Below are 15,691 nucleotides of genomic sequence, written 5' to 3'. Positions count from 1 at the left end.
GGCTTATTCGTGAGGCAAGGAAGCATGTGCATAAGCATGACAGTAAATCTTCCTCAAGGCCCAAGAAGGATGCTGCACCTTTCATGAGTTCCAGCCATTGAGAAGCAGCGCATTCCAAGGCTCTCTGACACACACAACAAGAAGTTGCACAGGACATTGGACCTGCTCGTCCAGATCACTGAGCCGTGTACCCCTTCCTGATCAGCACCACCAAAATCAAGGGACTCTTTGGTTCTGCTCTAGTTCTGGCTCTGGTTCCAACTTCGGAACATGTACTGCTGATGCTGGGGAGGCTTGAGTTGGTGCCCGGGCCTCATAAACTTTTTGTGTTGGAAAAGGTGAGGTCTCCACATCTCCTGGTGCACTCACCTCCTAAAAGAGGCTGCTCTCCTACATTGGACTTGCCTCCCTCAGGTCGAGTTCCTGATCATTCCTCTATAGCTTACATGGTTCTGCCAGCTCTGCTGTTCAAGCAGGGCTCTGACTTCTCAGCATGGTAGGACTCGGTTGGAATGCAAAGTCCACCCCCTCATACCATTGGCATGACTTTCCGAAGATGCTGCCAGCTCAGTGGCAGTACCTTCTCTTTCCTCAGCACAGGAGTCGTTAGTACCTAGCTCCATGGCCCTCCATAACAACTGCTGTTTGGCCATACTGGGGGTCTTGGGCACAATATCTACCTTTGCAACTTTCCTGATCCACCCAAGAGGAGTCTCCCATCTCACCACTCCACCTTTCATCAAGTAGACGTTCGAAACCAGGACTGGAGGATGCACCAATTAGCCTGACTTGGATACTACCCCCAGAACCAGAGTGGTTCCCCTCATTGTCTCTGTACGCAGAAGTGTCGTCAACTCCTTCCTCCCCTCCGGATGACTACCACCAGTTCCAAGAACTGTTGGGAAGCGTGGCTGATGCCCTCCACATCCCACAGGAGAAAGAACAGGACAGCCAACATCAGTTAATTGATATCTTCCATCCATCGGTACCTGCCAGCATGGTGCTACTGATGAACAGTGCCATTTTCCAGCTGTCCCAAACTGTCCGGCATGCTCAGGCCACTTGTGTTCCCAACCCAAAGGGGGTGGATAAGAGGTAGTATGTAGCAGCAAAGGAGTTTGAGTTTCTGTTTTCTCACCCTCCACTGAATTCTCTGGTTCTACAAGCAGCAATGGAATGGGCCAGGCAGCAACATCCACGTTCTTCTCCAGCGGATGAGGGTAAGAGACTGGACTTCTTAGGTAGTAAGGTCTCTCTTTTTTTGGCCAGCCTTCAGTTTCAGATCTCCAATTACCTGGCATTATTAGCTAAATATGACTCTCTAAATTACACCAAGTTAGCAGACATTGCGGACAAGCTTCCTGAACAGGATCGTGCCCGCTTCCGGACTGTCTTAGAGGAGGGCAAGCGGGGCAACAGGACAATGCTCCAGGCTGCTGTGGATTCAGATGCTGTGGATTCTTTGTGTACTCTGGCCACCGGCATCATCATGCAGAAGAAATCCTGGTTGCACTCTTCTGGCTCCCCCAGGGAGGTGCAGAATACCATTGAGGGACCTCCCTTTCAATGAATTTCACCTTCTCAGCTAGAACACCGACAAGTCCCTGCACTCCCTCAAGGACTCCAGAGCCACCCTGTGATCACTGGTGTATCTGCACCTGCACCCAAGTGTAAGTTCTACTGTCCGCCTCCTGCACAACTGTTCAGAGCTCCTCAATTCTTTCATCAGCAATCATATGAGCTTCCTCGTAAGCGTCAGAAGACCCAGTGGTACTGTCTACCTGGTCCGTCTGTACAGTCTTCGACACCACACACTCAGCCTTTTCATAAGCACATCTAGAGAGCCGTCAGCTACCTTGGATCCTACCGTACTTATGACCCACCTCTTTGGAGGATGCCAAGCACTCTTTCTGCCAGCTTGGAGTGTGATAACAATGGACAGGTGGGTCTTGGATGTCACTCAGCATGGCTATATGATTGAGATTACAACGCTACCTCATCCACATCTCCCACCCCGATCCTGGTTCTGGGACCACTCTCGTGAGAGTAGCCTTGCCCTAGAAGTGGACTCTCTACTTCAAAAGGGAGCAATAGAGCCTGTTCCTATGGCCTTGCAAGACACAGGGTTTTGTTCCACATATTTCTTGGTGCTCAAGAAGATGGGAGGATGGAGACTAATCCTAGATCTCTGTTGTCTCAACCGCTTCATATGCAAACCAAAATTTTGTATGGTCAGCCTTGCAGCCATTATATCATCACTAGAAAAAAAAAGCATTTGGTTTATGGCTCTCGATATGCAAGATGCTTATTTCCACATATATATTCATCCTACCCAAAGGCAGTTCTTGAGATTCACCGTAGGCCCTCAACACTTCCAATACAGGGTTCTACCGTTGGGACTCACCACTGCTCTGTGGGTTTTTACCAAATATTTTTTTATGTGGCGGTCCATCTCCGGCCTGAAGGAATCCTCATATTCCCTTAGCTTGATGATTGGCTGCTAGCTGCGCAATCCAGACATGGGGCCTGAGCCTCGACCTCCCTGCTGCTCATACTCCTTTCCACTCTGGAGTTGAGCATAAACATCAAAAAATTGATAATAGATCCCACACAGTCCTTAGAGTTCACGGGGGCATGCACTAATGTGGTCTCTGGGTGTGCCTACCTACCAGAAGACAGGTTCCAGATCCTGCAAGAACTGATTGCCATGGTGACTTCCAGTCATTCTGTTCCAGCCAGAACCTGCCTTTCCCTTCTCGGCCACATGGTGGCATGCATGTACATCACTTGCTCATCTAGCTTCTGCTATCTACAGCTGTAGCCACACAGAATCTATTCTCCTGTGCACCATTCTGTGGATCTCTTCTTGACAGTTCCGCCTGATGTTCTCTCCTACCTTCGATGGTAGACAGACCCAGTTCAGGTTTGCACCGGGATACTCTTTTTTTTCCATCCTCCCCATGCATGACGATCATCACAGATGCATCACTCAATTGATGGAGTGCTCCCATGGGCGAGCACATGACATAGGGAACTTGGACTGCTCGGGAATCCAGGATGCACATCAACATCCAAGAACTTAGGACTGTAAGGAAAGCATGTCATGAATTTCTCCCATCCATTCTCTCCCGTGATGTTCTCATCATGTCAGACAACGCCACCACTGTTTACTAGATAAACAAACAAGGGAACACGAGGTCATCAGCACTTTGTGCAGAAGCAGTTAGTCTCTGAGACTAGTGCATCACACACAAGATCCTGTTGTCAGCAGCCTTTCTTCCGTGGACTCAGAATGTGATTGCAGACTCTCTCAGTAGGAAATTTGTGGCTGATCACAAATGGGAACTACGTGACTCTGTGACTGTTGACATTTTTGACCTATGGGGACTCTGAAAGAGACCTTTTTGCCTCCTGCACCAACAGCAAATGCATCCAGTACTGCTGCATTGGTGGGTTCGGCACCCTTTCCCAAGGCGATGCCCTAGTCATCCGCTGGTTGGACCAGATCAATTTTGCGTTTCCTCCTCCAGCGCTCATAAGAATGGCCCTACTGGGTCAGATCAAAGGCCCATCTAGCCCAGTGGCCAGTGCCAGGTGCCCCAGAGGGAATGAACAGAACAGGTAATCATCAAGTGATCCATTCCCTGTCGCTCATTCCCAGCTTCTGGCGAACAAAGGCTAGGGACATCATTCCTGCCCATCCTGGGTAACAGCCATTGATGGACCTATCCTCCATGAATTTATCCAGTTCTTTTTTGAACCCAGTTATGGTCTTGACCTTCACAATGTCCTCTGGCAAGGAGTTCCACATGTTGACTGTGTGTTGTGTGAAGAAATACTTCCTTTTATTTGTTTTAAACCTGCTGCCTATTAATTTCATTTGGTGACCCCTAGTTCTTGTGTTATGAGAAGTAGTAAACAACACTTCCTTATCTACTTTCTCTGCACCAGTCATGATTTTATAGACCTCAATCATATCTCCCCTTAGCCGTCTCTTTTCCTCGATGGAAAGTCCCAGTCTTATTAATCTCTTCTCATATGGAAGCCGTTCCATAACCCTAATCATTTTTGTTGCCCTTTTCTGAACCTTTTCCAATTCCAATATATCTTTTTTGAGATGGGGCGACCACATCTGCACACAGTATTCAAGATGTGGGCGTACCATGGATTTATATAGAGGTAAGATTATATTTTCTGTCCTATTTTCTAGCGCCTTCTTAATTATTCTCAGAATTCCGTTCGCTTTTTTGACTGCCACTGCACATTGAGTAGATGTTTTCAGAGAACTATCTCCAATGACTCCAAGATCTCCTTCTTGAGTGGTAACAGCTAATTTAGACCCCATCATTTTATATGGATAGTTGGGATTATATTTTCCAATGTGCATTACTTTGCATTTATCAACATTGAATTTCATCTGCCATTTTGTTGCCCAGTCACCCAGTTTTGAGAGATCCTTTTGTAGCTTTTTGCAGTCTGCCTGGGTCTTAACTATCTTGAGTAATTTTGTATCATCTGCAAATTTTGCCACCTCACTGTTTACCCCTTTTTCGAGATCATTTATGAATATGTTGAATAGGACTGGTCCCAGAACAGACCCTGGGGGACACCACTATTTACCTCTCTTCATTCTGAAAACTGGCCATTTATAACTACCCTTTGTTTCCTATCTTTTTAACTAGTTACCAGTCCATGAGAGCAGCACCTTCCCTCTTACCCCATGACTGCTTACTTTGCGTAAGAGCCTTTGGTGAGGGACCTTGTCAAAGGCTTTCTGAAAAATCTAAGGTTTCAGAGTAACAGCCGTGTTAGTCTGTATTCGCAAAAAGAAAAGGAGTACTTGTGGCACCTTAGAGACTAACCAATTTATTAGAGCATAAGCTTTCGTGAGCTACAGCTCACTTCCTCAGATGCATATCGTGGAAACTGCAGCAGGCTTTATATATACACAGAGAATATGGTATTGTTTCATATTCTCTGTGTATATATAAAGCCTGCTGCAGTTTCCACGATATGCATCTGAGGAAGTGAGCTGTAGCTCACGAAAGCTTATGCTCTAATAAATTGGTTAGTCTCTAAGGTGCCACAAGTACTCCTTTTCTTTTTTTGAAAAATCTAAGTACGCTATATCCACTGGATCCCCTTGGTCCACATGCTTGTTGACCCCCTCAAAGAATTTTAATAGATTGGTGAGGCATGATTTCCCCTTACTAAAACCATGTTGACTCTTTCTCAACCAATTATGTTCAGCTATATGTTTGACAATATTGTTCTTTATTATAGTTTCAACCAGTTTACCCGGTACTGAAGTCAGGCTTACAAGCCTGTAATTGCCGGGATCACCTCTGGAGCTCTATTTAAAAATTGGCGTCACATTAGCTAAACTCCAGTCATCTCGTACAGAAGCTGATTTAAATGATAGGTTACAGACTACAGTTAGTAGTTGTGCAATTTCACTTTTCTTCAGAACTCTTGGGTGAATACCATCTGGTCCTGGTGACTTATTGCTGTTTAATTTATCAATTTGTTCCAAAATCTCCTCTAATCTCCCTCACGTCCTCAGCCTTGAACACTGATGCAAGGAATTCATTTAGTTTCTCCGCAATGGCCTTATCGTCCTTGAGCATACCTTTAGCACCTTGATTGTTCAGTGGCCCCACTGGTTGCTTAGCAAGCTTCCCACTTCTGATGTACTTAAAAAACAAAAAAATTGCTATTACTTTTTGAGTCTTTGGCTAAACTGTTCCTCAGATTCTTTTTTGACCTTCCTAATTGTATTTTTACATTTCATTTTCCAGTGTTTATGTGCCTTTCTATTTTCCTCACTAGGATTTAACTTCCACTTTTTTAAGGATGCCTTTTTGCCTCTCACTTCTTCTTTCACTTTGTTGTTTAGCCATGATGGCTCTTTTTTGGTTCTCTTACTATGTTGTTTTTTTTTTATTTGGGGTATACATTTAAGTTGAGCCTCTATTATGGTGTCTTTAAAAAGTTTCCATGCAGCTTGCAGAGATTTCACTTTTGGCACTGTACCCTTTAATTTCTGTTTAACTATCCTCCTTATTTTTGTGTAGTTCCCCTTTCTGAAATTAAATGCTACAGTATTGGGCCTCTGTGGTGTTTTTCCTGCCACAGGGATATTAAATTTAATTATATTATGGTCACTATTACCAAGAGGTCCAGCTATAGTCACCTTCTGCCATGTGGCCTCTTTATGCACCTCTTGACCAATGTTCCCTCTAATTTTTGACGGGCCGTGTGCGCAAAAAATTTCTTGGGTGCAAATTGTTGTGCTTCTGTGCAAATTTTTGTACATGCGGTGTTTTGCCATGTGTGCGGGGTAGAGGATCTGTGTGTGTGTACATACGCGCACAGCTTAGAGGGAACAGTGGCCTTGACTACAAGGTTTTGGAGGGGCCTCTTATGGACTTGTCCTCCCATTTAACCGATAGCTTCCCAGTGGGACCGTAACCTTATCCTCACGGCGCTGGTGAAATTGCCCTTTGAACTGCTGGCCTCCTGTTCCCTGCCTCTTCTTTCCATGAGGGTCACCTTCCTGGAAGCTATTATCTTCACAACGAGGGTAGGTGAATTGGGGGCTATGATGGCGGATCACCTCCTTTACCATGTTCCATAAGGACAAAGTTTCCCTGCGCTTGCACCCCAAGATTTTGCCGAAGGTTGTTTCCCTTTTTTCATCTCAACCAGCCCATCCACTTGCCTGCTTTCTTTCCGAAAGGGCATGCATTAGTGGAAGAAAGACACTTTCACTCCCTTGGTGTCCTCAGGGCCCTGGCCTCCTACCTGCGAGGACGAGATCATTCAGGAAGTCCCCTAGGTTGTTTATCACTGTAGCAGAAAGGGTTAAGGGGCAAGCAATCTCCACTTAGAAGATTTCCAAGTGGATTTTGGGGTGCATTATGCTCTGTTATTGACTATTGGGACTATCTCTGCCCCTTGGAGTAAGAGCCTACTCCACGAGAGCGCAAGCATTGACTTTGGCTGCGCTTCACGACATACTGCCTACGGACATATATTGGGCAGCCACCTGGAGATCTTTACATACTTTCTCTTCCCATTACGCCTTGGTGCGAGACTCTGTGACAGATGCCTTTTTCAGTGCAGCTGTTCTCTGTTCCCGTAAGTCTTCCTCTCACTCTCCTCTTAATTAAGTACTCCTTGTCAATTGCCTTCAGTAGAATACAAGAGGGAGCATCACTCGAAGAAGAGGAGGTTACTTACCTGTAACTGGAGGTTCTTCGAGATGTGTGGTCCCTATCTGTATTCCACTTCTCCTTCCCCTGGGGACTTCTTGGATTGTGGTGGAGAAGGAACTGATGACACAGTCTGTCTTCCCCACCCTTTATCACCTTGGACAAAAGCAGGAGGCGAAGCAAGGGCGCATGTGTGGATGAATGCACACTATTACTTTCAAAATCTCCAGCTCCAGACACATGGCATATGCGTATACCCTCAGTGATATACAGATAGGAACTATACATCTCAAAGAACCTCCTCTTCCCTCCACCTTGCCCCCACATACCATATCCATATAGGTTTCAATCCTTGTCATACTGGCTTCCTTGGAACTTGCAGACTCTGCTCAGAAATTTTTATCAATTGAGTAAATTAACTCCATCTCATATCAAGGCACAGTCTGCTACAGCTCAAGCAGTCTCCTTGGGCTTTTTAAGAGGCATCTCTATATTTGAAATCTGAAGAGCTGCTTATTGGAGCTCCATACATGTTTACAAGCCATTATTCTCTAGTGTCAGTCTCTATTTCCGATACACAGTTTGGCAGGAAAGTCTTACAGTACTTATTTAAATAGGTAAGTGGGGAAGTGGGATACCGGGAGGAAGCACGAGCAGGAGAGCGCAAGAGGGGAGGGCTCCTGCCTCATACTGAGAAAGCGGGACGATCAGCGAGTGCCTATACACAAATGCAAGAAGCCTGGGAAGCAAGCAGGGAGAACTGAAAGTCCTGGTACAGTCAAGGAATTATGATGTGTGTGGCATAACAGAGACTTGGTGGGATATCTCACATGACTGGAGTACTGTCATGGATGGATATAAACTATTCAGGAAGGACAGGCAGGGCAGAAAAGGTGGGGGAGTTGCATTATATGTAAGAGAGCAGTATGGCTGCTCAGAGCTGTAGTAAGAAACTTCAGAAAAACCTAAGAGACTCTGGATTAAGTTTAGAAGTGTGAGCAACAAGGGTGATGTCGTGGTGGGAGTCTTCTATAGACCACCGGACCAGGGGGATGAGGTGGACGAGGTTTTCTTCTGGCAACTAACTGAAGTTACTAGATCGCAGGCCCTGTTTCTCATGGGAGACTTCAATCACCCAAGTATCTGCTGGGAGAGCAATACAGCGGTGCACAGACAATCCAGGAAGTTTTTGGAAAGTGTAGGGGACAATTTCCTGGTGCAAGTGCTGGAGGAAGCAAGTGGGGCAGAGCTCTTCTTGACCTGCTGCTCACAAACCGGGAAGAATTAGTAGGGGAAGCAAAAGTGGATGGGAACCTGGGAGGCAGTGACCATGAGGTGGTGAGTTCAGGATCCTGACACAAGGAAGAAAGGAGAGCAACAGAATACGGACCCTGGACTTCAGAAAAGCAGACTTTGACTCCCTCAGGGAATTTATGGGCAGGATCCCCTGGGAGAATAACATGAAGGGGAAAAGAGTCCAGGAGAGCTGGCTGTATTTTAAAGAATCCTTATTGAGGTTACAGGGACAAACCATCCCGATGTGTAGAAAGAATAGTAAATATGGCAGGCGACCAGCTTGGCTTAACAGTGAAATCCTTGCTGATCTTAAACACAAAAAAGAAGCTTACAAGAAGTGGAAGATTGGACAAATGACCAGGGAGGAGTATAAAAATATTGCTCAGGCATGCAGGAGTGAAATCAGGAAGGCCAAATCACACCTGGAATTGCAGCTAGCAAGAGATGTTAAGAGTAACAAGAAGGGTTTCTATAGGTATGTGAGCAACAAGAAGAAAGTCAAGGAAAGTGTGGGCCCCTGACTGAATGATGGAGGCAACCTAGTGACAGAGGATGTGGAAAAAGCTAATGTACTCAATGATTTTTTTTGCCTCTGTCTTCACAAACCAGGTCAGCTCCCAGACTACTGCACTGGGCATCACAGCATGGGGAGGAGGTGACCAGCCCTCTGTGGAGAAAGAAGTGGTTTGGGACTATTTAGAAAAGCTGGACAAGCACGAGTCCATGGGGCCGGATGCGCTGCATCCGAGAGTGCTAAAGGAGTTGGCGGATGTGATTGCAGAGCCATTGGCCATTATCTTTGAAAACTCATGGCGATCGGGGGAGGTCCCGGACGACTGGAAAAAGGCTAATGTAGTGCCCACCTTTAAAAAGGGAAAGGAGGAGGATCCGGGGAACTATGGGCCAGTCAGCCTCACCTCAGTCCCTGGAAAAATCATGGAGCAGGTCCTCAAGGAATCAATTCTGAAGCACTTAGAGGAGAGGAAAGTGATCAGAAACAGTCAGCATGGATTCACCAAGGGCAAGTCATGCCTGACTAATCTAATTGCCTTCTATGACGAGATAACTGGCTTTGTGGATGAGGGGAAAACAGTGGACATGTTATTCCTTGATTTTAGCAAAGCTTTTGACACAGTCTCCCACAGTATTCTTGCCAGCAAGTTAAAGAAGTATGGGCTGGATGAATGGACTCTAATATGGATAGAAAGCTGGCTAGATTGTCAGGCTCAACGGGTAGTCATCAATGGCTCAATGTCTAGTTGGCAGTCGGTATCAAGCAGAGTACCTCAGGGGTCGGTCCTGGGGCCGGTTTTGTTCAATATCTTCATTAATGATCTGGAGGATGGCATGGACTGCTCCCTCAGCAAGTTTGCAGATGACGCTGAACTGGGAGAAGAGGTAGATACGCTGGAGGGTAGGGATAGGATACAGGGGGCCCTAGACAAATTGGAGGATTGGACCAAAAGAAATCTGATGAGGTTCAACAAGGACAAGTGCAGAATCCTGCACTTAGGACAGAAGACTCCCATGCACTACTGCAGGCTGCGGAGCATTCTGCAGAAAGGGACCTGGGGCTTACAGTGGGCGAGAAGCTGGATATGAGTCAACAGTGTGCCCTTGTTGCCAAGAAGGCTAATGGCATTTTGGGCTGTATAAGTAGGGACATGATCGTTCCCCTCTATTTGACATTGGTGAGGCCTCATCTGGAGTACTGTGTCCAGTTTTGGGCCCCACACTACAAGAAGGATGTGGAAAAATTGGAGAGTCCAGCGGAGGGCAACAAAAATGATTCGGGGACTAGAACACATGACTTATGAGGAGAGGCTGAGGGAACTGGGATTGTTAGTCTCGCGAAGGAAGAATGAGGAGGAATTTGATAGCTGCTTTCAACTACCTGAAAGGGGGTTCCAAAGAGGATGGATCTAGACTGTTCTCAGTGGTAGCAGATGACCGAACAAGGAGTAAGGGTCTCAAGTTGTAGTGGGGGAGGTTTAGGTTGGATATTAGGGAAAACTTTTTCTCTAGAAGGATGGTGAAGCACTGGAATGCATTACCTGGGGAGGTGGTGGAATCTCCTTCCTTTAAAGGTTTTTAAGGTCAGGCTTGACAAAGCCCTGGCTGGGATGATTTAGTTGGGGGTTGGTCTTGCTTTGAGCAGGGGGTTGGACTAGATGACCTCCTGAGGTCCCTTCCAACCCTGATATTCTATGATTTTATGACTCCTAGCACCCAGCACCTGAGAGAGAGAGAGAGAAGAGAGAACTGTTTGGTGGTTGCCTTTAATGGGATCTATGCGGATAAATACTTGAAGAAAAATAATTATTTACCTTATAGTAACTGTGGTTCTTCAAGATGTTTTCTCCATACAGATCCTATGATCTGCTCCCCTTCTCTGCTAATCTTTATTCCTTTTAGCATTGGGGATTCTGTATTGGTGGAGGAACTGAATAGCAGTTAGGATTGCCCTGCTCTTTGCGCCCTCAAGGGAAGGGCTTAAGGACATACTGCTAGTCAAAAAGAATCCAATCTCATGTGCATGCACATACAGAGTGGTATCCATGTGGATAAAACATTTTTGAAGAACCAGAATCACTGTAAGGTAAATAACCATTTTTATTAGTTTTGGAAGTGGCTACATGTATTTACAAAAATTGATAGCTTTGTAAAGTAGTAACTTATAAAATTCCTGGTATTTCATCCAGTTAGAATGTGTTCAGATTATATATCTGATGTTCTTGTCATTTGAATACACCTGTTTAATGAGCCTTCAAAAGACTGTTTTAATTTAATTTCACTGGAAAACATATTGAATACAGAATCCCAGATCCTGCACATGTTCCCTCTGGATGGATCTTTTGTACCCATGTGGAACAAGTTGCAGCATCAGGGCCAGAATCAGCGCAAAAATGCTTTCACCTTTAGAGCACTTAAAATGTTTAGAATAATCAATAAGGCCCTGATCATCCAAACACTTTTGTACCTGCTTGAGAAGATATTTCTCACATGTAACTTATGGTGGACCACTTTGTACAAGAAATCCTATCACAGACTGATCTCCTTTACCAACACCTCATTTCCCAAGTACTGAGTCCTCAAAGCCTTTTGTTTTGTGAATGACCTGGAAGATCCCTGTGGACAATGGATAATCGAAAGACAATCGCTTAAGAGCTACTACCCTGAACTGTAATTTGGTTTTATTTTAAATGTACAAAAATGTGGTGGTGTTTTTTTTCCGCTTTCATCCATTAAAATGTTCTCAAAGTGCAGAAATGTGTCAGAATATATGATGTATCAATGTGTTACATCTCTGAAGATTCTGACATGGAAATTTTTTCTTTTTTCTCAGCAAATTTCACAGGTCATGCAGAGAAGGTGGGCATTGAAAACTTCGAACTCTTGAAAGTTCTTGGAACAGGAGGTAAGACTTTTTTCTTTTAAGGTGACCTTTGGAAGTAATGTTCTTTAGTGCAGTTCTGTTTTCTAGCTCAGTTTTTGGAACAAATTATCTACAGAGTAATTGGAACAAATTATCTAGGCAGATTTGTGCTATAAAATAAGCAAAAGACAAGCTGGGATATGTAAAGACCAAATATGCACCATTCTATCATATAAAATTTTTTAACATGAAGCATCCTTTTGAAAAGATGGGCAAATAGAACAACATTTACTCAGTTGACAGTATAATAAAACATTTAAAATCTGGTACTAAGTTATAAGTCATACGCTTGAAGTTTTCATTAAATTCTTCAGACCACTACAGTTGATGAAGATCAGTTTGTGGAAAAATAGGAAAGTCTGCATCTTCATCAATCAGAGTCTTCATTCTTTTTAACTACACTTTTTCACAGAAGTATCATTGGTGGCTGTGTCTGTTTTGTCATGTAAGCAGAATACTATTTCTTTTTAAGAAGATAAATGAAAGCACTCAGTACTGGATTTTGGGTTTTATTATGGTGGGAGGAGTTTTGTGTGTGTGTGCACGCATGCATTCTTTTAAGAACATTTAGAGCTAGAGAAAGATGGTGGGTTGATATTTCAGGAAACAAGATTCCCTCTCTGTCCATAGAAAATGTACAGCAAGAGTAACAACAGTATATGCTTCCTCTCGCTGTTTTTGCCACTGTTCTTCAACACTAACTTGGAGGAACAAGGGTTGCAGTGGTAAGAAGGGATTTCATATCTGTGGCCGTTCAGTGACTGTACTCTGTGGGATTGCCAAAGAGTTCCAATTGTGAGAATAGATTTTAATGTGGTCAGCGCTTAAACTGAGATCTCAGTGATCTCAGCAGTTAACTGAGATCACCAGTTCCTTTTACATAAACCATCAAATAATCCAGAGTAGGATAGTGAGGACTTGTGGTCACTACCAAATTTGAACTAATTAGGAGGTGATGCCAGATGGAATTTTGCCATCAGTCAAAGCATTTGCCAAATTGCTTATTCTCCTCAGAGAAATCAAAATGTCCTACATCCCTGTTTATGTCAAAATCAGAGGAGGAAGTATAAATGGTAGAAAAATAAATTGGGGCAATGCCTTGTGAAGAAGCAGGGAAAGATCTCATGATGCTCCCCTCCCACAGGTTGGGGGAAACACCTGGCATACCAAACATCTCAGAGCAGGTGGAAGAACATTCTCCAGAGAAAATTAACAATCCTAGTATCCATGAAGAGTATGGACACATGTCAGAGGGTACCCTCCCTCGTTCCACTCATCTTGCTGTGGAGTTTCTGTAGCTAGATTTTCAAAGTTTCTAAGAAAAAGGGCCGGGGGGGAGGAATCAGTAAGATCTAAGCAGGAGTTAGCTGTCTTCTTTTCCAGTGAAGATGGAGCCTTAGGAGGCTGTGATGCACAAATTTTAGATTTTAAGTTAGATGGAACTAGTGTAATCATCTAGTGTCTGACCTGAATAAAACCAGTCATAGGACTTCCCTGAATTATTTCCTGTTTGAATTAAAGCATATCTTTTCTAAAAGTATCCAACCTTCATTTTAAAATTGCTAGTGATGGAGAATCCTTGACAATCCTTGGTAAATTGTTCCAGTGGCTAATTACCTGCATTCTTAAAAATTTGTCCCTGATTCCTACTCTGAATTTGTCAAGCTTTGAAGTCCAAACGTTGGATCTTGTTATATGTTTGCCTGCTAGATTGAAGAGCCCTCTCTTATCACATTTCTTTTCCCATGTAGGTACTTTAAAAACTGTGATGAAGTCACAGTTAACCTTCCCTTTGTTAAACTAAGCAGATTGAGCTCCTTATGTCTATTCCTATAAGGCAGGGGTTCCCAAACTTTTTCTCCTGAGGCTCACCTGTGCAATTCTAGTAGGCATTATGGCCCACTATTAACACTTCTTGAGGAAAAATATTAATTTTGTTACATACATATAACCTATAACACTGTAAATAAACAATGTACATGTTTACTTTTCATTTTAATGTAAATGATTGTAATTATAGAAATCCCTAGCAATATGCAGTCAAAGAAATGCTTCAAGATCTTTGAAACCAAACAGTTTTAGTAAAACTACACTTTAAAAAAATGTGTTCAAACAGGGAAAACACAATTTGTATAAAACTGAACATATGCAATGCAACAAAGTTAACAAAATTGTTAAGAAAAAGTTATTTGATTTTAAAACAAAATAGTTGTCCAACTTTGAACACTATATTGTTTTCAGTTTTTAGTGTAAAATCTGAATTTCTGTGCTGTGTAAGTAAAGACCCACCCCTATTCTCTACTAATTAGAAAAGAGTCAAATACTTTATATTTTTATTTACAATAACTTACAGACCAGGAGTCTTCTCAATGGGATGGATGTGCCTGCTTCTCTTTGCACTGGTTTTCCAGCCTGTGACATCTGTTGGAGAGGCTCAACTTGATCTCATTTTCAATTTTCAGCCTTTCAGCCAGCTCAAGGTGCAGGCAGGAGGTAGTTAGAAGCTGTGTCCCTGGGGGATTATAACTCAGGGTGCAGGAAGAGGGGGTGGCTACAGGCTGTGTTAAGGCAGGGTGGTAGCTCAAAGTGCAGGCAGGGACTGTGTCTGAAGGAGTGCTGCTGCTGCTATGGGGCCCGGCCTTGAACTTGTTCCCTCATTGACACAGTGGGGGCAGCTCTACTCCTTGTGGCTGTGTGCGTGCCGTGCTGTCCTGCACATTCACTGTGACTGTGGACACTGAGGACTACACTTACTTGAGCCTGGAGGGTGCGGCAGCCATTATTCAGCCACATGGGGAAGCTGATCTGGATGCACAAAGCACCTGGTGTTGTTGTGCCCTTCCCACTCCACACCCCACCCCCGGGGAGCTCGAGGGTGGGAGGGTGAGAGTTGACGCCAGATGCTCTGTGCGTCCAGGTCAGTTTCCACATTAGGGCTGTGCTGTGAGGCGTCCAAAGCTGTTCTGCCACTCTCCCCTTACCCAACCCACATGGGGAAACTGACCTGGACTCTCAGAGCACCTGGTATCACTACTTGCCCCCACCCCAAAATGCCACCCATGATGGCAGACCACCCAGGACTGTGTCACAGCCTACCTTTGGGCCACGGCCCACAGTTTGGGAACCCTTGCCTATAAGGCATGCTTTCTCATCCTGTAATCTTTCTTGTGGCTCCACTCTGAACCGTCTTTAATTTATCAACATCCTTCTTGAATTGTGGACACCAGAACTGGACATAATATTCCAGTAGCTGTCAAACCAGTGAAAAAAACAGAGGTAATATCTCCTCCCTACTGGTACTCAAATTTCCCCTGTTTATGCATCCAAGGACCACAAGGATCACTAGTCCTTTTTGCTAGTGTCATGCTAGCCACCATAACCTCAGAGTCATTGTTTCCCAGGATAGAGTCCCCTACTCTGTAAGTATGGCCTACATTCTTTGTTAAATGTATGGCTATTACATTCAGCAATATTAAACTGCAGTGTATCTGTGACCTGTCCTCCTCATTATTTGACTCCCATAGTCTTTTGTTATATGCAAACTTTATCAGTTATGATTTAAAATATTTTTTCCAGGTCACTGGTAAAAATGTTAAATCGTGTTGGGCCAAGAATGAATCCCTGCAAAGGCACCACTAGAAATATGCCCGCTTGATGATCATTCCCTGTTTCAGTTATAGTTTGAGATCTTTCAGTTGACCAGAGTTTAAGCCGTTTAATATGTACCATGTTGATTTTGTATTAT

The 15,691-nt window shown here is 44.2% G+C and overlaps 1 protein-coding gene across 4 annotated transcripts in view; it reads left to right on the top strand.

The window, feature by feature from the left end:
- RPS6KA5 (ribosomal protein S6 kinase A5) overlaps nt 1-15,691 on the top strand; it is a 190,441-nt gene that overhangs the window by 24,315 nt on the left and 150,435 nt on the right. For all 4 annotated transcript variants that reach the window (XM_073349430.1, XM_073349429.1, XM_073349427.1 and 1 more), the window contains exon 2: nt 11,857-11,928. In XM_073349430.1, coding sequence (XP_073205531.1) covers nt 11,857-11,928 — 72 coding nt within the window. The remainder of the gene's footprint in view (nt 1-11,856; nt 11,929-15,691) is intronic.

Source organism: Lepidochelys kempii, chromosome 6 (assembly GCF_965140265.1).
Source record: "Lepidochelys kempii isolate rLepKem1 chromosome 6, rLepKem1.hap2, whole genome shotgun sequence".
NCBI lineage: Eukaryota > Metazoa > Chordata > Testudines > Cheloniidae > Lepidochelys > Lepidochelys kempii.
Note: the sequence above shows the minus strand (reverse complement) of the source record. Positions and strands in the feature narration are given on the sequence as shown.